This window comes from Poecile atricapillus, chromosome Z, assembly GCF_030490865.1.
Source record: "Poecile atricapillus isolate bPoeAtr1 chromosome Z, bPoeAtr1.hap1, whole genome shotgun sequence".
NCBI lineage: Eukaryota > Metazoa > Chordata > Aves > Passeriformes > Paridae > Poecile > Poecile atricapillus.
The window spans coordinates 6,057,611-6,082,873 of record NC_081289.1 but is presented as its reverse complement, the minus strand read 5'-3'; the positions used below and the strand labels follow the sequence as shown (position 1 = coordinate 6,082,873).

At 37.0% G+C, this 25,263-nt stretch overlaps 1 protein-coding gene across 1 annotated transcript in view; it reads left to right on the top strand.

Moving 5' to 3' along the window:
* The window catches only part of LOC131593121 (regulator of nonsense transcripts 2), a 52,639-nt gene extending 27,766 nt beyond the window's left edge, over positions 1 to 24,873 (top strand). Inside the window, exons 12-22 of the mRNA XM_058865361.1 lie at positions 1,633 to 1,818; positions 2,362 to 2,565; positions 3,168 to 3,443; positions 4,827 to 5,010; positions 7,111 to 7,250; positions 8,294 to 8,398; positions 9,332 to 9,430; positions 10,105 to 10,272; positions 14,626 to 14,767; positions 18,357 to 18,477; positions 23,601 to 24,873. Coding sequence (XP_058721344.1) covers positions 1,633 to 1,818; positions 2,362 to 2,565; positions 3,168 to 3,443; positions 4,827 to 5,010; positions 7,111 to 7,250; positions 8,294 to 8,398; positions 9,332 to 9,430; positions 10,105 to 10,272; positions 14,626 to 14,767; positions 18,357 to 18,477; positions 23,601 to 23,610 — 1,635 coding nt within the window. The 3' untranslated portion in view covers positions 23,611 to 24,873. The remainder of the gene's footprint in view (positions 1 to 1,632; positions 1,819 to 2,361; positions 2,566 to 3,167; positions 3,444 to 4,826; positions 5,011 to 7,110; positions 7,251 to 8,293; positions 8,399 to 9,331; positions 9,431 to 10,104; positions 10,273 to 14,625; positions 14,768 to 18,356; positions 18,478 to 23,600) is intronic.
* Positions 24,874 to 25,263: the final 390 nt, after the last annotated feature.

Genomic DNA, 25,263 nt, shown 5'->3' with positions numbered 1-25,263 from the left:
CATTAAGATATATGACATGGTAAAGTTTGGGAATTTTCTACTCTAAGTATTTTTTCCCCACAGAAAACAATTTATGTACTCAGTTGTTAAGTGCTGTGCATCTGTTAGGTGACTGTAGGAAAATGTGCTGCTACTGACAGAAATTTCCCATTTGGAAAGGGAGAGTCTCACAGGGAATCAAAGGAAAGACCATTTGTGTTGTGGAAAAGGTTAAGAATGAAATGCCTTAGGGTTGATGTCAGATGGAGACCTTCCTGGTGATAGATGACTAAAATCCAGGAGGAAACTTACATTATTAGTTGGGTTACTATGTTACACAAAGCTACTCTTCCTCATTGAATTAGCAGCTGAAACTCAGGGTTAAGGAGCTGTTTGAGTACATTGGTATTTCAGTTGAACTGAAATGTCTGCCATGTAAAAGAAATTTTAAATTATTCAGGTTAAGTGGAAAGGCCACCAGCATGAAAAATAGTGCTTTCTCACCAATAATCAAGGGAGGTTTAAACTCTTGGTTGCTTTACTGGCCTGCATGAATGGTTATACTGACATTTGTGTGTAGGGATGAAACAGTACATACATATTAATTTTTTTTGTCTGTTTGAAGTTGTAAATTACTGTGTAGCCAACTTCTAGCAGAAAATAAAGTTTACAGAGATCCAGTTTCCTGGTGAACCACCACAGAGTGATTTAGAATATATAGGATCACTTACAGAATTATACCTATATATGTATAATTACACAGATGCATACTGAAAAGCATTTAATAATGGAATTAAGCTCATCCTCAACTGTAAAAAAAAGCAACTTAGAAATGCTATTTTTATTCTTGTACAGAATTTTTTAGATAAAAGAAATTTTTAAACCCCACAAAATAAACCTTAACTTACATATCTAAGTTGAAGTATGGAGAAAAGATTGTATTAAGTGAGGAAAATCGGGACAATCCTGAAAATTAAGCACAGTAATTAGTGCTCTTATTTGTTTGATTTTTCCTGAAGCATTTCTTTATGGTAGATATGTTTTTTCTTGCAGTTTTCTTTTCTGCTTGGGTAAACAGCAGTAATGGAGCATGGAATAAGGAAAATTCTGTTGTCTAAACCTTTGGAAATTCATATGAAACCATCAAAAACTCTCTGGAGTTGCATGCAGATGTAAAAAGTAGATTGCTAGTCTTATAATTCACTGTGTTTGTGCCAAGACACAATTATTTCAGTTACTTTAATTAAATAAATGCTAGTTAAATAATGTTTAAACAGAGTTCCTAGTAAACCATTATCTTATCAATTATATATAATATAAATAATATATAAATATAATAACATAAACCATTGTAAACCATTTATCTGAACAGTAGCATTAAGATTTTGAGTTAAATCTTAAAAACTTTTCTGAAACCTTTTTTACCACAGGTGAATCATTATAATAATAGGGATCATAAAGAAAAATGACCATGGAAAGAGCAACACAGAACCATATATATGTACTTTGTCTTTTTTTCTCTCTACCCAAGTTTTTAACTTAATTTTCTGCAACCTTTCATATTTACCATATCCCAAATGTAGCTCTAAAAGCCTTTGGCTTGAAAATGTGGTATGTCAGCATCTCTGACTGATCATTTGCATTTGTTTCCAGGAACAAATGATGAGGAAAAAACAAGCAATGCATCTTGATGCACGCTATGTTACAATGGTAGAAAATGCCTATTACTACTGTAATCCCCCTCCAGCTGAAAAAACTGTGAAGAAAAAACGTCCTCCTTTGCAAGAATATATCCGTAAGCTTCTTTACAAGGATCTCTCCAAGGTCACCACAGAAAAGGTAAATAATTTGAAAATCTTTAATACACTTTTTACTGAAACTGGTGTAGTGGTAGCTTTGGAAAAGGTTTGGGGAGAGCTATGGTTTTTTCAGTTGCAAGGAAGAGGGATCATTTTTGTATACATTAATAAAGTGGTTTAATTTCTTTTATTGGAATACATAGAAGCCCCAGTTGTGGACCTGTGTTCTCAACAGTATCAAATGGTGAACAAAGGGAGAGTGGGATGAGAATAATTGTGTTCTGTACATTGTGTTGGGAGAGTTAGGGACAAAAGGCTTCAGTTAAATACAGACTCTTAAGATCAAGTAAATTGTGGAATAGCCTTGGACAGCTTGATCAGTAGCTTAAGGACAGCAGTTGGGTTATGTACATAAAGTCTGCCATAGCCACTGCAGGTCTGGAGGATGCCTGGAGGGGGAGAAAGAGGTTGTTTGCAGGTGCTTACAGGGATTTCATCCCAACCAGAAGAGAAGGGGGATGACAGGGAGCATCTTGATATTTTACCTGCTAAAATGTGAAGCTTGTCTTAAAATTTGGTTTAGGTCCTGAGACAGATGCGCAAGCTGCCTTGGCAGGATGCAGAAGTTAAGGACTATGTTATATGCTGTATGATCAACATCTGGAATGTGAAATATAATAGTATTCACTGTGTAGCCAACCTCTTAGCAGGGTTGGTCCTTTACCAGGAAGATGTTGGAATTCATGTTGTGGATGGAGTGCTAGAGGATATTCGACTAGGAATGGAGGTAAGCAATCAGTATTCTTGCTAAGCTATACTCAATCTACTTACGTTGAAAGGAAAACTAAAACAGTTGTGCTTAAAGGAAGGAATCCTTGGATTCTCTTTTTTTAGTCTGATGACTTTTCTACCTCACTTATTTGCTTTGTATAGGTTTATTTAAATTAATAGAATAATTGTACCAAAAAAATACCCAAACAAAACCAAACTGACAACATTTCTTAAGACAATCGTTTTGCCTCCCTTATCTTAGTAAGGCCACAGAATTTCTTTGACAGTGTAGACAGATTTACACAACTTCAAGTAACTTTGGAGATCAGTCCATATTTTACAAGCTGTTATAATTACAAGAATTCTCTGGGTGATGAAAAGTCATCATAGATTTAAGATAGAGTGTATGCTAAATGTATTGGAACTTAAATACTAGCTGACCAGCTTTCATATTTAATGTTTACTTTCATGTAATGTGTGTAGCCGTAAATAATCATCTTTTATTATAAGAAATTCTGTCAACTTTTTAATGCAATTTTTCCTTTGTAAAAGGTTGGTTGAGTTGGTTGGTCTGTTTCTGCATGATACAGTGAATTTTCTTGTTCTTTTTTGATAAAGGTTAATCAACCAAAGTTCAACCAACGGCGGATCAGCAGTGCCAAGTTTTTGGGGGAGCTTTACAACTATCGAATGGTAGAGTCAGCTGTAATATTTAGAACTCTGTATTCCTTCACCTCATTTGGTGTGAACCCTGATGGCAGTCCTAGTCCACTGGACCCTCCAGAACATCTGTTCAGAATCAGACTCGTCTGTACTATCCTCGATACCTGTGGGCAGTATTTTGATAGAGGATCCAGCAAGCGAAAACTTGATTGCTTCCTTGTATATTTTCAGGTATTCTAATTTTTACATAGCTCTGTAAAGTTCTTTAACAAGCTAATATAAGTTGGTCTGGTACATATTTATCTCCTTGTTCTCTGGCACTGTAATTTGTAGAATCTTGTCTGTCTGGTAGCAGTTTTCGTTTCAAGTGATATGTTATGTTGAGTTATGCCAAAATGATTTGAGGCGCTTGGTGCTCATGTTGGGGTTTGCTGAACTTGAAGAAGAGAAGATTTAGACTGCTGTCTTCAGCTAATGATTTTTGTAGAGAAAGAGGAGTCAGATACTTCTAAGGCATGCACAGTGGAAGGATGAGAGGTAATGGGCATAAGCTGCAGCAAAGGACGTTCTGACTCAATAAATGTAATGAAGGTGGGGAAGAGGTTTCATAATGAGTGTTTAAACACTGAAATGAGGAATTTCAGACTATGGAATTCATGCTAAAACTTACTGCATTTAATTTATTTTTTTTCTTTTCTCTATAATTTATACTAAAACAAGGGTATTAAAAAATTAAAATTAAGGTGATAACTTATTTCAGACCTTTGAGATACAAATCACTCATCTGCATGCAAGGTGTAAAATAATGTTTTGAAGAATAGAACTTCAGAATGGTTTGGGTTGGAAGGGACCTCAAGGATCACCTTGTTCAAACCCCCTGCCATGGGCAGGGACACCTCCCACTAGACCAGGCTGCTCACAGTATTATATGGTCTGATTTTTCAATTAAAAAATAAATGTTTCAGAGAAGACATTATTGTATTTTTGTTACACCTAATAATTTCAGTAAGCCTTCCTCTTAAGCTTGTCATCTTTTAAGTGAGATTCTGTTTCAGTTTCAGGTGCAGTGTTTGCAGCACCTTAGGTCTCAAGTTCTACTGTTAGATTCAGTTAAAATTGGCATTTATTTTTTACAATGCCACTGTAAGAGGTATATGTGAATTTGTTGTAAAGCAAACTGGATAAGGCATTTGAAGCTGGCCGCAGTCTAAAGATTTTTTTTTTATGATGTTTCCCCCCATTCCCATAATATGCCTCTGGAGAAATTAATTTTCTTGAAAATATTTGGGGGAAGGAATTGAAAGCTGGCTGGTTGTTAAATGGTCATCTCTTGTAGAAGTTGTTTACTCTGAGAAGGCACTTTCTTGTCAGGGCTTTTTTGTTCTGTTTTCATACTTTTAACAGTAGTTATGATTCTTAATGTTTGTGATGTCCAGTATTATCAAACAAGTTTTAGCGATATCAAAATATCTAATAGTTGTATGAAATAGGAGAGTAGTGACATGAAAGCTTTTGTATTTTTTACTGTACAAATATGGCATTTAAAACTTCATAACTTTAATGGTTTCTAAACATCACTGTGCATATAATTGATTTTAATATTTGGTATTCTAGCGCTATGTGTGGTGGAAAAAAAGTCTGGATGTTTGGACAAAGGACCACCCTTTTCCTATAGACATAGACTATATGATCAGTGATACACTGGAACTGCTGAGACCAAAGATAAAGCTCTGCAATTCTCTGGAAGAAGCTGTCAGACAGGTGCAAGACTTGGAACGAGAATTCTTAATAAAATTGGGTAAGAAAATGTGCAAGGGAAGTTAGGTATTTTTGACAATTCCTGTAGTTTTTAAAATTGTCTCTTTATGATGGTAATAGGTAAATGCTGTTATTGTTACGATTATTTATTCTCATGATAGAAATATTTTTGTAACTTTTTTGCATGTTTTTTTCTAATCATCATAGATACCATACAGAATCTCTATAACTCTAAAGTAAATAGATGTTGTAAAAAATATTCAATATGAATACTCTTAATATAATAGTATTTGGGGAGCAGAAGTGTATGTGTGTGTGTGTGTATTACTTTTATGGAATTACTTTATGGAATCATATGGTGCAAGTGATGAGGAAAAAAATCCTTAATTTAATCAGAAAAATGTAGGAATCACACTAATTTCAGGAGAAAACAGTTGGGCTGGCAGCGCAGGTCAGTTGAAAATATACTGATATCATCATATTAACCTTTAAATCTCTTGTACATATCCATTCTTAGAAAATGTTGGATACTACTGTGCTCATTACTTCTTAAATGAAGTTGTTTTCTAATATTCCATTTTTATTTGAAAACAAGCATGTTCATTAAAAGTTTTTGAATTTAATTTTACACTTTTTAAGTGTTAATTAGAGCACTTCACCTACTTGAACACATTCAATTTTTAAGAATAATTCTTTTATTCAGTGGGATGAATATGTCTAATAGCCACATAAAAGGTTGAAACTTCTGTTTTAGGAGGAACTTTTTTTAAAATATGCTGTTTATTTCATTTACATGCCTTGAAATTCCCTACATAGTAACTGAAAAGCAGATTAGAATTCCCGTATGGTGTGATCTAAACTCACGGTTTTCATGCTGTCAAAATGTCAACCAAGAAGAAATATACGATGTGTTATATAAACTGTATAAACTTTCTTTTGAAAGGTACTCAGCACTTCCTTCTACAAATAAAAGGGGCTTCACAAAACTTTACAGTAATGGCTGATGCTAAGTGCAGTTGGTCTAATGTCAAAAGAGGAATGACAGCCTGAATAGTGACTGTTGACTCCTCAGTAAATTCCTAGAAAAACTAGTGGCTTAGAAGTCTGACATCAGCAATCCTCTGAAGGATGAAGTGCCTCCATAAATTAAGAAAAGAAAAAAGAAAGAATGTATGAGAACAATAGTGTGTGAGGGAATTTTGAGGGTTTTGCATTGGATGACTTATATATTGCAGTGGTCATTCTCTAAAAACAGATTAATTTTTTTACTGAATCAGAACCATGCTCAAGTCTTAAAAACATTCTGATTAAAATATATGTCTAAGACTAAACTGGACACTGTAACACTGGAAAACGCTAGAACTAACTTTTCACTTCTGTGGAAATGGTACAGATAATGGTATTAGATTGAAGGATGCCTTACTGAAGGAAAGGAGGTATTTATGTCTGATATTTTACACACAGAGTAAACTAAAACATCTTGAAGGACAGAAGGCAAGCAGGTCAGCAAGAGAAACTGCGAGATGAACTAAACACACAGTATAAGAATTGTCAGACCTGTCTGCAAGGAGAATGAACACACCAGCTAGTGCTTGAGGAAGAGACTTCGCTTTCCCAGAGATTTCATACAGGCCCCTACATCCTCATAGGTTCAAGTACAGCCTCAGAGCATTAGGAGAGAGTTGTAAAGGTTTATTACAGGCTGAGAAAATTGTTGTTTCAAAACTGTTAATTGACAGTAGAGGGAAGTACTGCTGCAAAGACTGCAGGGCTTCATGTCTCTGGATTCTGCTGGTTTCGTGCAGTCTCTGTAGTTTGGTGCTCAGATTTTGTAGCGTGTTTCAATAGGGTCCACATTTAGTTTGAGGATGGTTTGAGGCGGTTTGAACAGCTTCTTCTGTTCTCTGGGTGATTTTAAGCATTCTCTCTAATGTTTTCCTCCTTTTCTGGCAGGACATTATTACTCATTGTGTCTAAGTTAACTATATAGGAAATGTTTCATTCAGAAGTCAAATACTATGACCAATGGCAATTTTTAGTGCTCAGTAACAATGGACTTTTGAAGTGACCTTCCACATATAACTTGAGTGGTTATATGTGTTCTAATGTTCTAAATCTTTCTCTTTTTTCTAAATTTCAGGAATTGTGAATGACAAAGATTCCAAGGATTCCATTACGGAAGGAGAGAATCTGGAGGAGGATGAAGAGGAGGAGGAAGGTGGAGCAGAGACAGAGGAACAATCTGGAAATGAAAGTGAAGTAAATGAGCCAGAAGAAGAGGTAAACTTAATCATTTATCTTGCCCCATGTAAAAGTAGTGATTTTGATTGTTTATTATTTCCTGAAGCCCTTCTAAATCAGAGTTAGCAGGTGAAATTTGGGTGTGCACAGCCGAGTCAGTACTGTGAGGATATTCCCATCCTAGTTCCATGTATGTGGAAAACTGAGTGTCTGAGGCTTATTCTTTATTTTGGCAGAAACTTGAACCTGACAGCTTTGCTCAGGGTATGTGCTACTTCTCAACAAGAAAATACCTTCAGCTTTTGGCATGAAAAAACCTCACTTTTAGATGACTTTCTTTATCTGTTGTAGAAACATTTGTATTGACTAAATGTCAGAGTAGTCATTAGGAAAAATAACAGGTGTTCGGGGTATGCTTATGCAATATGAATAAATAAAAGATTTATGGAGCATAAAATCCTTCCTTGTTTACTGTGCTAATAATATTTTCAATCAAAAATAGTGGAGCCAATAAAAAAACCCACAAGTACGTAGAAATTCTGACTTGTCACTATGACACAGCAAAGTTGACATGATAATGGTATTGTTACAAGAAAATGAGTTCATCAAGGAAACAGAGAACAGTTTTTCTCCATCTGCTTGGGCCGGTTGATTTACTAATAAGCTTTCTTTCAATAGATGTCTCTCAGCATTTCAGGTTCTGAAGTTTGGCTGGTTTTGTATTTTCACCCATAAATTGGTGTCAACAGAATCAGAAACAGTACCAGGGTCGGGAAGGTACCTTGGGAGATTTTTGTATCTCCTTTCTTTGAACTTAATGAGTTCTTGCCAGTCCATTCCTTCAGCTTGAGTTGTTCCCTCTGAATGGCAGAGTGTATCAGACACTACTCCCAGTTTTCTGCTGTACATTTGTGAAATTAGTAATAAAGCTGAGTGAGTTCAGACTGAAACATTAAATAAAAACCAAACCAAGCAAATTTACAAAGACTCAACTAAGCAGCATGAGAGTTTAGGAAAATGTTTGAGGACCCAGCTGTCCTTCTTGTTTTAAAATAGTCAGCAGTTAAAATTGAATATTTCAGGAGGGCTCTGACAATGAGGAAGAAGAGGGTGAAGAAGAAGAGGAGGAAAACACCGATTATCTTACAGACTCCAATAAGGAAAATGAAACCGATGAGGAGAATACAGTATGTATTGAGCTGGAGATAAGTGAATTGAATTTGCATCTTTGGTTTTCTTTACTCTTTTTTGTCAGTGCTGCTCATAACATATCTGGGAAAATACAGCAAGGACGCTTCCTGTTACTCTTTCAAATACATTTTATAGCTTATTTTCATATTTGCAAACTTTGGTTATTACCTTTTGAAAAGTTTTATGCTGTCAAATTTACTGCAACATGTTTTCACATGACTCTGAGCTTTCACAGGTAGCTAGACTGGAAAATACCGTGTAAATGATGGTTTTGCAATGCCAACAATAGTAGCAATCTGATAGGATATAACAACGTAAACCAATTACACTCCACTAGATCTCAAGACAGAAAAGGAGACAAGTCAAGAGTTGTGAAATTCCTACAATACAAATTTGGGATTGACAGAGTGTAACATTTGCAGCTAAAGAACCCATCTGGTTGAGCCTGAATTGCAGTTACATAGTAAGGAAATAATGGACATTATTGAACAATGTGTTGGGGTGCTGGCTTCTGACATTTTTGCTGTCACGTTGTGCTTTCCAAATAATGGAAGAGTAGCCTTTGTCTTGAAAATGCCACCTAATTTTATGGCCATAATGGAAAATTGAGTTAAAATAGGTGTGTTAATGATAGAGATTTTCTTTTATTGTTGCCATATCTTGAATGTGTCTGTGCACCTGCACACACACACACACATGCATGAGTCTGTCAGAATGTTATGAGTGACCATAAATCAGGAAATAAATCATAAATCAGCCTTTCAAGAAAATAATCAAGACTGAAAACTTCTTTCTTGAACAATTTGGTTCTATGAACCTTTTGATTGTGTATGATAAAGAAACAATAAGGATATTTTCCACTTATTTCTAGACTGAATATTCATGTTTCTGAAACTAATGTAATGGACAATGTTTTTCCATTGAAATAGGAGGTAATGATTAAAGGAGGAGGACTGAAGCATGTTCCTTGTGCAGAGGATGAGGACTTCATTCAGGCCTTGGATAAAATGATGCTGGAAAATCTTCAGGTATAAATAATTACTTTCTTAATTTAATGTACAGCTAACTGTAGTTGATTTTTTTCTTAAAGTAAATAAGTGATTAATGCTTAGGTTGCTGTACTAAAGGAGTGAAGATTTTTTTTTTCTTTGTTTTGGCCTCTTCTCTGCAGTTGACTTGTTTGGCTTTTAGTAAAATAGCTGTTAATTGTATTGTTTGCCCAGTGAATACATGACATACTGACATATATTTTACAGAATGAATAATGAATGCAGCAGATACTGTGCAACACTTCTGACTTTATATTAGGTTTTAGTAGGCTTAAAATGCAGATACATTTAAATTTGCATAAGCTTTTAGTACTTTGTTTTCTTAGTCATATCTGGTAAATATTTCAGTTTTGAGTATAGCAAGCCCTGTATAATAAATATATTAATAAGATTTACAAAAAAATCTTGAATTAAGAATGTACATTCTGAAGAGTGTCTCATCACACAGATTTCTTTCCCAAAGATTTTGCCTTGTAACTGTCTTCTTTACAAGCAAGGAAAAAAAAAGGAAAATATAATAACCCTAATAAATATATTTATATACTACTTCATTTTCCTGGAAGGTTAAACCTTTTCTCAGTTGTGAAAATCAATGTTGCCAGCCTGACTGTGTCAGCATTTGATAGTTTAAAGAAATCACTCTTTTTTCATAGCAACGGAGTGGTGAATCTGTTAAAGTGCATCAGTTGGATGTTGCTATTCCTCTGCATCTCAAAAGTCAGCTGAAGAAGGGCCCCCCGCTTGGAAGTGGGGAAGGAGAGTCAGAGTCTGGGGACACGATGCCATTTGTCATGTTAACACGAAAAGGCAACAAACAACAGGTAAGGTATAGATACTGTTGAAATAATTAAAGGCTTTCTTCAAAAAAAGTAACACAAAATTTTTTTATTTCTTCCATTTCTCAAAATCAGATGCAGTCAACTTCATATTGACACATGGAAAATACCATATATAATTTCTCTGAATTCTTGGTTGTTAATCGAAATTATGTAGAAAAATTCTATGGTCAGATGATACTGTTTCTATTTACATTTGGTGATTCTACCAGTGGGTCAGTGGTCTTGCATGTATTTTAGATATTGTTGTGGAAGATGAAGAGATGTGGTTGGTGGGCTGCCACTGAACATTGAAAGGAGGAGAAACAAAAAGGAATATTCCAGAATCTTTAAGATTCTACAGCTTTTCCTGAAAGCACTTTCAGCTTCAAATGAAGATACATGGTCATTGCTAAATTCCATTTCCTAAGTGACTGCCACTTGGCTGAATCTATTCAATTGCAAAAAGAAAAAAAGTCATTATCCCTGAAGACACAGTTAGGGGACTATTTCAGAATGCATGGAGTGAATGAATCTCTTGGAGAAACTTTTATGGAATCAGGTTGATAAAACAAACTAACTCCTTACTTCATACAGCTAAGCTGTATGTTAGTCTTGGCTCTTTTCTCCAGTGTATGTTTGAATTTTCCTAGCTCAGTAAATGCACACTACACAAATCTCTACCTAACATATTCCACATATATTTCTTGTCATGGTTTAGGGCTTTTAAAGAAACTTTTTCATTTTGGTTGAATAATTCGATGAATTATATGGAAAGCATACCCAAGGTATTGTTTCATGCCATATATCTGAGCCTTTCAAGTGTTTAGATCCATGTCATTACTTGGTTTTTACATTTGTTACCTAAATTGTGACAGTAGTGTAGCTGTTGGGTATAAACCTGAAGGAGGCTCCTTCTCTTCCTTCATATGAAACGCATTTCAAAAATCCATGTAGGAAGTGTTTTTTCTGTTTTCCTGGAACTTTAATATGGTATACAAAGTTCTACAAAAGCTCTGAGTGGGAGATTTTTAACTGTGGTCATTGGTCTGAGAAGGGGTTTAAGAGAGCTCAATTTTTTAAAGAAATGTTTAGTTTTTTCGGGATAACTTACTAGGAGTATCTGTAGTTACAAGGAATTTTGGGATCTTCATATTCCATGTAAAGGGGAAAATATTGCAGAAATGTGACTTAGAAAGAAAGCAGAACTTGTTCAGGAGTTTTCTCTGCTCCTCCCCCAATATTTGGTTTTGGGAGTAGGCTCTTCCTGCCAAAACTCCTCTCAGTGTTTCTAGAAATGGAGAAAACAGTTGCTTTATAGACTACTTCAGCTCTTGAATTAATGAAAGGCTTCTTTGTCCATAGTTCTGTATTCAGAAAAAAAATGTGTTTTAGTACAGAGTTTTAATAGAAAAATAAGCAGGAAAGAAGAGGTGGAGTTGAAAGGAAAATAATTATTCCTTCTTACGGTGCTTTATTTTAAATCTGCATGAGCAAAATGTGCAATGAGTTTTGAAGTGATAGATGCATAGTTCACTGATCAGTTATAGCTGTAAACTTCAGCTTTTAAAAACAGGCATAAGAAGTTTGCAGCAACCTGGGAGGCTGTAAGTAACTTCATCTGCACAGTCACCAGAGTGATAAATGAGATCAGCCTACTTGCTTGCTCTGCTAGTAATGATTTTCTGTGTTCTTTGTTAGTGGTGCTCCTGAAACAAGAAATGTTAGAAAAATGGATTGTGCTATGCTTCCTTCCCCAGGGTAACATTTGGTAGTGGAGATCCAGTTGCCAAATACTCAGTTACATGTCAGTATCCACTCAGATTTTACTGCAGCATTGACAAGTAGTTGTTTTGGAGTAATACAAGAGCAACTGACTGGTATTTATCAGCTGCATGTATCCAAATTCATGGTTATTGCAGGCTGATAGTGACATGGACACCATATTTTATCCTCAAAACTTAGAAAACTAGTAGCAGTAGAACCTAACATGGTTATTTGAAATTAAGATGATGGCATTGTGATTTATCCACAAGCTATGAGGGATCAAGGGGAAATAATGTTGGCATCATAAGGGATTAGAGCTGAGCTGTATCTAATACCACTTGGTATTTCTGAACCAAGAAGTTTTATGCCAGGTAGGTATGAACTAAAATGAGATGTAGACACTAAAAAGAAAGTCAAGAAATTTGGTTGCTACCTAAGACAAAAGATTTCCTTCCCATTGAAGGATTTTAGCAAGGCTCCATAAAAGAATGATAATATCCATGGAATGGTCAAACCTCCCCCTGAATGTGAAATTTTTTATCTCGTTTATATGTTCATGTCTTTATCTCATGGCATTTTTATAAAATCAGCAGTGTAGTCTTCTGAATAATGATTTTTCATCTTCCTTCAGTTTGACATCTTAAAAGCTAAGTCCTCTCTCCTGCCCCCATCTCACAGATTTAATGTTTTTGATACACCTGTTCACTATTTGCAAATCGGAAATGTTTCAGTTGCTCAGTAATCATCATATCCTGTAGTAATTGTCATCAGTGACTTGATCTCAGGTGGAAGCTGATTGCCTTGAGATAGTGACTCAGTGGTGTTTTGTTAATTGCCAGGCTGTTGTTTTTCTGTATCTGTTTCTCTCATTTACACCCTTCTATAGTTGAGTTTTCTTTTTCTGCTTTAAGCATCCTGTCTGAAAACACCAATCCTATTTAGCTGATAAATCCATAGAACAGAGAAAATATAAAAGGCATATTAAAATGGATGAGGAACTTAATGGTGAAGCTGGGGAATGATTTTTATCATGAAATGCTGCACATGGATTAGTTATTTGTGTAGTTTACATAAAGTTTATTTGATGATATCTGGGAACCAGCACAGCCTGCTCAGCAATAAGTAACCAGATCTTACTTTGCTCTTGGAATTTCAACTTTCATTTCTATTCTTCCCTGCACACCTTAATAACCAGCTCATATTTATATTCAATATAATATGCTATTACCTGCACCCCCACCCCCCAAAAGATCTCATCTCAATACATCTTGTAGTTGGTAGGGTTTAGGGATTTACTCTACCCAAGTTTTTCTGTCTTAACTGTTTTGAACACAGTTTACTTTCAAGTGTTTCATCTGAGTCTTCTCACACTCATCATTTTGCTGCTAGTGGGGCATTACTGTCTGAGATACCTTGAGACAGTTTAGTGATTACTGCATTAAATACTAACCACAAGTGGTGAAGATTTTGCTTTTACTCTAAACCTTCTCAGCAGAGGCTTTGATAATATATCTCTCTCTGTAGCTTTTGACATTGTAACAGAAAACAACACTTAGAAATTTTGTTCTGTTTCTTTGGAAATTGATCTCCCATGATGAGTAACAGGGAGCAAGATTCAGAGTAGATAATGGAATATTGAGAGTGATTATCCTTAAATGCATTACCCTTGTTATGGCACAGAAATACTTATTTGTAATGGACAAGGAGTTGAAGGAGGAAATGAGATTTTTCTAAATGTTTACAAACTTTAGCATTAAGGATGTTCTGAGAACTGTTGTTTCAGTTGTGAATAAGATTAAAAATTATTTCTTTGTTCTGAAAGAAACAAAGATTTTGTTCCATTGAAAAAAAAACAACCAGATATGTAGAAGTAACAAATTGGATTTTGTGAGTCTGGGGAACAAGAAATCACCTTCCCTACATCTTCCTGAAACTACCAGCTGGATTTCCAGCGAGAGGGTATTTCTGTGGGAGTGTCAAGTTTACCTGGTGTGCCTTTTGGCAAGTCAGATAATGGGTGTTTAAATCAGAATGTGGTGGGCACATTTGGGTATGGCGAGGAGGAAAAGATCAAACACCATGGTTGTCTCTAGACTAAGAAGAGGCACTGGGGAGCCAGAATCATTCTTAAAAAGAAAAGTACTGTCCAAGGAATTCCAGGAAATGTCTGAAATGCTTTGAAATGTTTTTCCTCTGTTATCACAAGGGATAGTAGTAGAAATTCTGCTCAGGGGGCTTCATCTCTTTGGAAGGAAGAGACCTGAAGAGGGAGATGCAGCTTTCTGAGCCAGCTGTGGTGCTTTTATCTCAAGACCAGTTTTGTTCACATGAATACTGTGTGTAATAGGTTTTGGACTCAGCCTTTTTTGTGCATTCTCTGTCTTAAGCGGGTCTTGCATTTTCTTCTGCTGCTTTTTGTGAAATAGAGGTTCAAAACAAACCAGCAACACACTTCAAAGTAGAAACTTCTGTAGAAACTGCCTCATTGAAATAACCTAGAAATAACCATAGCATTTCTGTATTTTGGATTGTTTTGTATTGGTTAGTTTTTTTTTCTCTGATGGGCACTTAAAAACTTATTTTCATTTGCAGTTTAAGATTCTAAATGTACCGATGTCTTCCCAACTTGCTGCAAACCATTGGAACCAACAGCAAGCGGAACAGGAGGAGAGAATGAGGATGAAAAAGCTCACTTTGGATATCAATGAACGGCAGGAACAAGAGGACTATCAGGGTAAGAAAATCCCCAAGTGTATAGTTTTTATTTTTAGGAGAGCCTTTGTGGATCTGCAGAAAGAATTATTTGTGATGATTAGAATATTAATTTGCAGTACTTATGGGAAACCTGTGTTTTGGTTTTAGTCATTCATTGTTTCCTCCCTGGTCTTTATACTTGAAGAAGTTTTTGTAGCTGTTCTATGAAAAGGAATTTTCAAGTGGGTCTCAAATTTCAGCATTTCCATTTATTTTGGGAAACGGGAAGAACTGAGATTGTTCTTTTAAAAAAAAGGTAATACAAAATCAATGTGTAATACAATCAATGATGTAAACTTGTTTACTGCAAGACAGTTGAGTTGGATACAAGATGAATTCCGTGCAATTTAAGCTCTGCATTTAAGCTATTAATAGGTGTTTTAGATATTAATAATATTTAGACTCCTTAGTCTAGCTGAGACTTGCAGTTCCTGAGGTAACCTTCAATGGAGAAATGTTCTTCAAAATGTTACCTCATCTTCATATTGTAAAGGTTCTAGGAGTCCTCAAATCTGGAGCATAAGCATATATTAACAAAATGAGAGTTTTGTACATATTACATGGTTAATTTGTGTTTTGAAGACACGCAAGTCAGGCATTTTGGAACCTGGACAGATTGAAGCAAACAGTTAATACAGCAGATCATACAGTCCCCAAACAGGTGCACTGGATGTGTTTAGTTGTTGGGTGGTTTGTTTTGAGTTGTGGTTTTTTTTCAGATTTAAATTCCCTTGGCGTACTCAGATAGTAAACAAAGCCATACCAATAAAACTGATGTCTTATGTTACTGTTTCCATTTAACATCTCAAAAGTTTTTGCTCTGCTTTTTTTTTTTTTTTGTGAAGATGTTGTAGTCTGGTGGTAATCACAGTGTAAGTAGTTAATTAGCAGGAAATCTCATTTAAGGTATTTAGTGAAAGGTCATTGTTCATCAAGAAGTGGGAAAATAAAGTGGTTCTAATTTTAAAACACCATGGAATCCAGTACTTCTTGCAGAACTTTGATAGTACCAGAACTAAACCTGTAATTGTAAAAAGGAATATCTTCCAAAGTGAGTGTCTGCAGAGCTCTGAAGTGGTAACACAATATTATGGTAATTAGCTCAGAAACTTTCCTGAGACACTGCTCTTATTAAGCCCACTTAGGAAAAGGAAGAGAGACTCTAGAATCAGACATTTAGTGCTTCTCCCAGACTTTGCAGGCTTTTCCTCATTAGGTACTTCTGATATTTCTACTGGTGAAGGCATCTGGGTTTTATACCCTGTTGTATGACTTTTTTGATATCTAAAATGAACCTGTTTAATCTAGGATTTTATTGTGAGCAATTGTACTTTTTATCCAAAAAAACAATCACATTGATTTATTTCTGTTGGACAAAATTAGACAACTGTTATGAATTGGTAACTGGAAATAGGCTTTTTGTTATTTTCTCATAGATGTTTATTTAATTGCTGTGTATAAAACAATACAGGAAGGAAGTCAACACAAAAGGAAAGGGGTTTTCCATAATTGACATCCCTTTTTAAAAGAGCTGTTGTTGCATCTTATTAACCTGGGTAATATACAGAGTAAAACCAAACTAAGAAGAACCTTTTAATCAAGCTGAATTAAACAGGCCAACTTGTATTCATCTTTGGAACAATTTTTTATTTAGATTTTGTGCAGTTGATAGTTACTTTTGAAGTGTCATCCTGTCTGTGACAAGTTGGTACCCATTGAATGAAAGTGTTGGGTTTAAATTTCTGTGTCAAGCTTTGAAGTTACTGAGGGAGGAAGAATTCTCGATTTCTGGAAGAATGCCTCAGGGTTGTCCCAACGTTTGCACATCTACTTGTTCTTTTCATCTGCACAGGGTAGCTAACAGATGGAAATTCACCAATGTACTTCAAAGCAGTATCAGATAATGATTTAATGTTTCAGCAAAGCTTATTATATTACAAACATTTTTTAATTTAAAGAACTATTAGGAACTTGTGTGGTTCTCTAGTTTAGACTGGTACATTTCTGTCCAGATTATTTTTTTCTTCACTGAAAAAACAAGGAGGTTTGGTGATATGCCTTCAGCCTAGAAAACACACTGTGCTCCCCTGCCACCTCTGCCTTCTATCACCTTCTCCAGTTCTGAACTTCCCAGCCCCGTATTTCCTTTCATCTTTTGTGTGGAAAACAGAAGAGGCAGATGCACACATACTTCACACCTGGCTGGCAGGGTACCCTGATCTGGTTTTCCCCCTGAGTCTCCTCATTGCCCCCAGAGCTCTCTCCTGGCACACAGGGTTGTTGTGAAGGCTGATGTTTCATGATGTTTACAAACATTGACTGTCAGTGTGTTCAGTGGCTGCCTTTGCCAGGTGCTGAATTCAGTGTACAGAATGTGAATACAGGGGTCACTGACTCTTGACACAGATACAGTCACAGTTTCCCAGTTTCTCCAAGACTGGGTGGATAACTTTACTGAATGTTTCACCTGCACTTTGTAAATGGTGAGGGAACCTCATTAGAGTCTCCAGTTTGGCCCCACCGAGAGCAGTGTGTGTGCAGCAGGTGATGGGTGTGTGTCTCCAATGAGATTACCAGAGATTAGAGAACCAGACAGAGCAGACTTTCCAACATAATCTGTTTAACAGCTTAGTCCACTTTTCCCCTTCATTTATCCCATCTGTCTGTTTGCTGAGTAAAGTAGATCCCTGCTCAGGTGGACTGTAGGAATACTTTCCATTAGATATATTAACAGATTGGCAGAGGTTACCTCCTATGATGTATCTGTAATTATATTGGCTACTTAATAAGCATTAATTTAGCCTGGTAAAGAAACATTTTTTTACCATTAAAAAATGAAATTAAGTTTTAGAAATTAAATTTTACCAAATGTCGAAATACGATACTATCCTTATAATACTAATACTAGTTTAAATTGCCCAAAAGTTGATTGTCCAGGGCTAAACTGGGTAGTGTGGGCTGCACCCAAATCATTCTCACTGATGATAAAGTGAAAAACAGCATGCATGGGACAGCTGGTGCGATGTAGGTCAGCTGAGTCACCTTCTTCAGGTGCCTGTCTTCCCTAGAAAAGGATCCAATTATGCCAAGCTTAGACTTAAATACCTGACTGGCAATGCCTAATTTTAGGACAGGTTTCTAGCTGAGTCTTTTAATTGGCAGCAGCATTGTCCAGTTGTTACTATTCCAGGGAGATTTAATGTTGAGGCCACTCATGCTGCTGTCTTTGTTCCTGAGCATTGATGAAGAAAGTGGTGGTTGATGTGTTTAGAAAGAAAAGGTTGAGTGCCTTTTCTTGAGCATCTGTGATGAAAACCGTTGCTGGCAGTTCCTTCTGCAGGAAGATCTGGTGATGCAGTTCCTATTGAGGGGTAGCTTGGGTTTAGCAAAGCTGTGGATGCAATTTGTAACTTTTTGTAATTAACTTTTGTGGAATAACTTGAGTGTTAGCTCTACAGCAAAGTGTAAGTGTAAATGGCGGTGAAATGTGCATATGTAAATTCCTATGTAAAATGATGCATAGAAAATGTATTTAACTTTCTTCTATTTACTTCTGCCTGAAATCCCAGAAATGTTGCAGTCTCTGGCACAGCGTCCAGCTCCAGCAAATACTAATCGTGAGCGGCGGCCTCGTTACCAGCATCCGAAGGGAGCACCTAATGCAGATCTAATCTTTAAAACCGGTGGGAGGTAGGACAATCTTCCCTTAAATGTGGTAATTCTGGTTCTAGGCAAGTAATTATCTTCATAATTGAAACACATAATGATCTCTGTAGTGAGTGCTTGGGCAGTCATTTCCATTCTAAAGCATTTTCTGAAATTGCCAAGCAGTGTTTTGTGGATCTAACACAGTGTCTGTACCTCTGTGACAGTTTGGAAGGCAAAAGATTATTTTTTTCAGTTGTGAAATGGCTGCTAGAATCTGAGCCTCTGTAGGGGAAAAGATGCAAGTCTGTTTTCTCCATGAGAAAGGGAGAGGATTTTTTTTTTTTTAGTATCTGCAGAAATTCTCATTATGGTATTTCTCTGAGGTGAATTTGACAGCTATTCCTCTGTATTTGATGCCCTGAATGGAAAGTAAATATAGTAAAGGTGGGGAAGATGAAGAACTTTCACTTTATGGTGTGCAAGAGTGTACCAAAACCAGCATTAACATGAAAAGAGTCATTCCTGATTGCTTAATAGTTGTTCTGAGGCTTTAGTATGTGTCTTTTCTCACTCAGAGTAAGCTGGCAATCAGACCATTAAATTAGCCCTGCAGCACACTTTTGAATAGACAGAGTTTTGGGTGAAATTCAGACTTCCTTTCACATTTCTCTTTTCTTTGCAAGTTCATTTTGAAGGTAGATTGATAGGAGCAGCAACTGGGAAGGGACACTTTACCTCCTAATGGGTCTGTCTGTAAATTGCAAATAAGTTGATGTAATGTCCTATTTCTGTGTTCCAGTAGCATTTCCAACTTCTTTGTGTGCATATTTATGATAATTTGATAATGTCCTGATGATCACTCACTCCATTGAGACCTCGTACAGACACTGCTTGCACAAAAAAAAAATAATTTAAAGATTGCAATTTAAAATAAGTGTTTTTTCAAAATGAACCAGATGTAACTCAGTTAAATGAGCAGTGCTTTCCATTTAGCTTTTTCATATCACTGTGACCTAATGCTGTTTTATGAATACAGTGTTCAGGTACTCTGAATTGCCACAATACTTGCAGGTGTTTCATTAACAGCTGCAGCCTACTTTTCTTTCAGGCATGAGATACATGCTGCATTTATTCTTTAAATACAGCAGCCAGACCAGTAGATGTGATATCTGTAGATTTATTTTAAATTATTTTCTTTACAAAACTTTTTATATTCTGATATTGTAGGGAAAATACAATTTAGGACTGCACTGTGAAGTAGGTCAGATGTTATCCAGCAAAAAGTTTGAGTAGTGTTTGCTTATTCAAGTGCCATGCACTTGCAATTCTGATGTAGTTTTGTTTTATGGAGTTTACTCTTTGTTCCTTTTAATCCATAAGCTCCTTGGAACAGAGACCAGGAAGTTTGTTTGAGCAGATATATTTTATTTGTTGAGAACTGCAGTGCTCTGCCTGGCAGTCATGCATTGGTTGATCCATCTCAGCCTGCGTTACGGGACTTTTCCTAACTCCATTTATTTATTGAAGACTGTGGGTCCACCAATGGCTTCCCACTGGCACAGATTGTCTGTTGCCTACATTCTTAGAGCCTCTGATTTGTAGGATATATTGAAAATTGTCTTCTGACTTTAAAGGTTGCACTGCAGTCTCTGCCCAGACACCCTCGTGCTTTGTTAAAAAGTTACCTTGTGGATTCTGAGGATACTGGAGGATCTTGCTGAGCAGATAGGAACTGAGCTGTTAATTTTCATATCTGTGTAGAGAAGGTTTTACATTCCTACCTGGTAGAACCAGTGGTGTAACACAGATGTTATCACTTCCATAAGGACACTGTGTTGTGTTGTTGCTGCTTCTTTGTACATGAACACAACTGAAATGGTATTTTCTTGCAAAATAACTCAAACTTACTGGAAATAATAGTTTGCTGCTTTCTTTAAGGTATACAACTTTTTATTTTAAAATTCTTGAGGTTAGGGATAATCTAAGTAAATTAATCTCTTGGTTGATTCCACTGTAATGTGTGATGTGACAAGTTCTGATAGCTGAGGTAGGAATGAGGCATTTCTTGCATTTCAGGGAGTGTTGAGAGTAGAAAAATTGATTTGTTGTTTTTACCTCTGCTTTTGTGTTGGTAAAATGCCCTGAGCATTGTGTTTCAAACACCTTTTAGGAAGTTAAATCCAAATCTACCTATTGTAACAGTTCGTTTCAGAAATTAAGGAGGGTAGCATTGGGTTCTTCCATATGTTTTTGGCCTTGAACAACTGGATCACACTAAGCAATTAGCCCTCTATATGTTTTTTAAAAAGACAAATCTTCTGCAGTTTTTACTTTATTTCTCTTCTGTTAATGTCCTTCTGTGTTCTGTGCTAAAGTAAATGCAGTGAGATTTACAAGCGTTGCCAGAGTTCTTATTATTTAGTATGTGCAAAATGGTGAGTTTATTCCTGTGTGTTTGGAATTGCCTGTTTTTATTGCCTCAGGTTTTGAGACCTGCTGATCCTTTAAGGAGGAGATTCTTTCTGGGTTTCGTACATTTAAGGCTGACTGGTCTTAAAGATAATTTACTGTGACTCCATTAAAAGTAGGGTTCCTTGATTTACTTCAGCAGAACTGTCAAGAAAACAATTTTCTCTCTTGCCTCCAGTTCTGTAGCATTTGTGTGTTAAGAGAGGCCTTTGGCCCTCAGGCTATTAAGCTACTACCTTCAGGAAACACAAAATTTACTAAAGTAAATTTTTTTTGGTGATGGGATTATCACAAAAATAGACTTATGAACAGCTTCTTAAAATGTAAAGTGCTTTTCCTTTGTTTAAGATGATTGAGATCCATTAAATGGCTTGGTTTTAAAAGTGAAATGAAAATAACCACATTATATAAAATCATTTTAAAAACATTGATTACCAAGAAAGTCAAATTTCTCCCTGTAATTCTTTTGTTGAGAAGCGGGGCCTTACGTATGATTTTATCTTGTTAAACCTCTCCTTATTAAAAGAAGTAGCCTCAAAATTTATTGCTGTTTTGAAAGTATAGATAGGCACTGCCTGTGTCCAAAGTTCCCCTGGGGATGCAGGCATAGGCTGGCAAACCAAATCATACTCAAGTTAAATGGTGATCTCAGGTCTCCTGTTTACATCTGACTCTTGTTTCTCTTTAACCTATTTAATAAAGAAAAATAAAGCATAACAGTAATAACAGGATGCTGGGATTTTATTAGCTAAATATGCTCATCATAAAGAATATTGCATTAATGCTGAAAAATCAGAGTTTGGATAATGAGGAGAAATGTAAATTTAACATGATTTCCTGTTTCAGCTACTGTACCAACGCAAGTCATACATCACCTGTCATGAAACTGATGCATTGACAATACTGCTCTATGAAGCAGAATTCACTTCTTACTGAGATGAGCCTTTCAAACACAGCTAAGAAATTCCAAACCCCTTTTCAACTGTTTCATGGGAAGGAAGCAAAGGGAGGAGTAGGGGAGAAGGGCTCCAAATCCTGCAGCTGCTTCTGGTGAACTGCACTGGAGCTGAACAAAAAAGAGTGGAAAGGCCTCAGGTGCTTGCCTTGGCAGGATGGTGCTTGTTGAGCTCTGCAAGCTGGGTCTGAGTCTAACCCAGACAGCAGAGTTGGAGAGACACCTGGTTACAGTTCAGTTTAGAGGGAATGGAAGGCAAAATTGTGTTTATAAGCCATCCCCAGTTAGAAGGACTCCTGTGTTTGAAAAGGTTCTTTCTGTATAAATAACAACTACCTACCAAAAACCCCTGCAGCTTTGTGACCCTCTGGAAACCAGCCACCAATCCCCAAAACACCTGCCTGCTCCCAACCCACTATACACACTGACTTTGATTTCACTTTGTCAGAACACTTTATTTTTGATGGATAGATGAGAATATAAAATAACTTGCAGAAGTTAAGATTCTCTTACTTAGGTGAGTCCAGCTTTTGTGGTTTATTTGAATTTTGATGTTCACAGTATGGAATATGATAACATGATAGGTTTTTAATTGGGCACCTTGGTGTTTTCTGTTGCTTGTTTGTGGTTTTGGGTGATTAGAGGAGAGAGAACAAAGAGCATGGAAGATGAGATTAGTTGAGAAAAGCAAAGCAGGGAGTGAACTGGGAGAGGAGGAGTTTGGGGCTGGAAGTTTGTGAGGAGATTTATGAAGAAATGCAGCACTGCAGAAATATGCAGAGTGTTGTGAATTGGAGGACACGAGGGGATTAGGGATAAATGGGAAATCCAACTTCAAAGGTCTCACATGTCAAGAAATAAAGAGATTTTTGTGATCTTGTGATGTCAGCAACATGCAGAAAGGAGTTGATTATTGATATTCTCCTGGGCGCTTCTCAGTTTAAGCTGTAAAGTTGTCTTGCTGACTGAGCTCTTCCAGCTTCCCCCATGCCATGGCTTTGTGATTATTTCACAATGGTATTTCTGTGTGTTTTCATGGCTTCCTGCTTTCTGCTCCAGCCTTGGTTTGTTGCAGAGGTTCTCTGTATTTCCCTGTTACAGGTAGGCAGTGCTAATGCTCAGCAGTGGCGTGAGAAGCTGACTGTATGAATTTCATACAAATTAATAACTGTGTCAGTGGCAGGGAGTGTGGGAGGAGACTGCAAAGAATTGATTTATTTTACACATGGAGCTCAGGATGGTTTTAATTACATCTGTGTACTGAGTTTGACCTTGCCAAATACAGGTTTGAATCAAGTTTACTAGGTCGGACACAAATGTCAAATACCTGGTTTGGGAAAAACTACTACTTCTAATCTTGGCAGCAGCACGTTGCTGTACTGCCCCAAAGCAGGGATCTGCCACCAGCCTGTACTGGTAGCTGCTGGTTTGGGTGAGAGTCATTTTGACCAAGTTGGAGAGATGCAGCCAGTCCCAGCCTTTTTCCTTCTCTCCCCATCAGCAGTAGAATTATTAAGCTGTGCTTCTGTAGTTCAGCATCTCATCTGGGATGATAAGGTGCAGATTATCCCTCTGCTTTTGTCTGGTGTGGCCTTTGAAAATGCTTGTGCAGAAAAGAGAAATACGTAACTTTTCTTTTAGAGGGTAAGAGGGTATTAGAATGAGTGGCAGCTGCTTTCAGGGCTGTTCACCCGCAGAGTTCTGGGCACCTGAGACTGATGTGATTCCTCTCTTCCCGCAGGAGACGCTGATCCAGCCGCCAGTGTCATTTCATTAGGTCCTGTATCTCTGGTGTTGTGGAGTCCTCCAGCGATTAAACGAGAGCAGTGGACACATCTCAGCATGTCAGTCTAGAGCGTTCAGAACCGAAACCTGGGACAGGCTGGGGCCGTGGGGCACGAAGAGCAGCCTCCCCTCTCCCCCCCCACCCCCCCAAAAAAGCTTTTTGTTATGGGAACCGCGTTGAGGGTTAATCTTCTCATAGGAGCAGAAGCAAACGAGTGAGATGGGGAACTTGACCTGCGAGCAGCTCGGTGAGAGCCGGGAGCAGCCTGGAGTTCAGACGATTACACTGGAATGGGAAAGGCCTTTGGCAGCTCAGCGTGCAGGGAAATAAAGCTCTGAACTCGCCGCGAGTTACGTTGTCTCCGACTCGAGCACTTGGTGTTGGAAGGATGTTCTTTGGGGGCTGCAAATCTACAGTAGAAAAACATAGAGCAAATGGCAAAATCCAGAAGAAAACCCTGCCGAGTAGGATAACTTCTCAAACACTCCTCAGTGAGGATGTTCTTGGTTAAGGAAGAGCCTTTTGCTGCCAGATGTGCCAGAAAGGGGGTGGGGAGGGGTGAAAAGCTGAAGAGCCAAGGAGGTAAAATGTCTGTTAAGGTTTAAAATAGAAAGTGAAGTTGATGAACACGGGGTGTTGACTCGTACTGCTTGGAACAGCCTGACACCAGCCTAAGGACAGGGATATAGTTGAGCCCATTGTATGTATCATTGAAAACCAAAACGTGCCAGTCAGCATAACAGGAGGATGTCAAGGAGTGGATCCAAATATTTTGTTGATCTTCATGGGTTGATAAGCCTCTGTGTCTATTGAAACAAACAAAAAGTTTAAAAAAAAAATTTAAGTCTGGAAACAAGTAGAATTTTAATTTTTTTTCTCAGTAGAAATGAGTTTTCTTGGTCTGTTTCTGACAATCTGTTATTTATTAGCATAGGGTTTTGTTTGCTTTCAGGTAGAGGTAGTTCATTGAGTTAAAGAGCCCATCTGTATGTTACTACTAATTCTTTTTTCTAGCTCTTTTAAAATCCTTTTTACCACTGGTTTTGGTTTCTGCATGTAGGAAGAGAGACTTGTAAAATTGTAACATTTCATACAGAAATGTCGCCCAATCGATCTTCACCAGCTTCAGAAATCTGACCTTTGCCAATGCTGCAATAAAGTGTTGTAATTTAGAAACAGTGTCTGCCTCTTGACATTCACTTTGTTCTTTGGAAATGATGTTTTGAAGGGTTTGTGGTGTACTGTGTGCTGTAGTTTGGTCAGGAATTCCAGATCTTTGATTCAAGTCTTACATGATTTTTTTCATATCGTTTTCTTTCCACATGAAATTCATGGGAACGTTTATTGATCATGTTTGTAACTGAGCTCCTCCAGGAATGTCTCCTACACCAATATGACCATATCCACTGGTCAGATGTAATTTCCACTTCCCCAAAGAACAATGCCTACCAATTCCTAATAGCAAATTAAGCATCTAATTTGGGTTCAGACTAGAGTCAGCTTCCTTTTCTCAACATGTTGCTTAGTTTCACAAGCATTTAATTTATCCAGATTGAGTAACTGCATAAAAATAAAATATTAGCTCTGTTTTTATGTGTCAATCCAATGCCTTGGATGG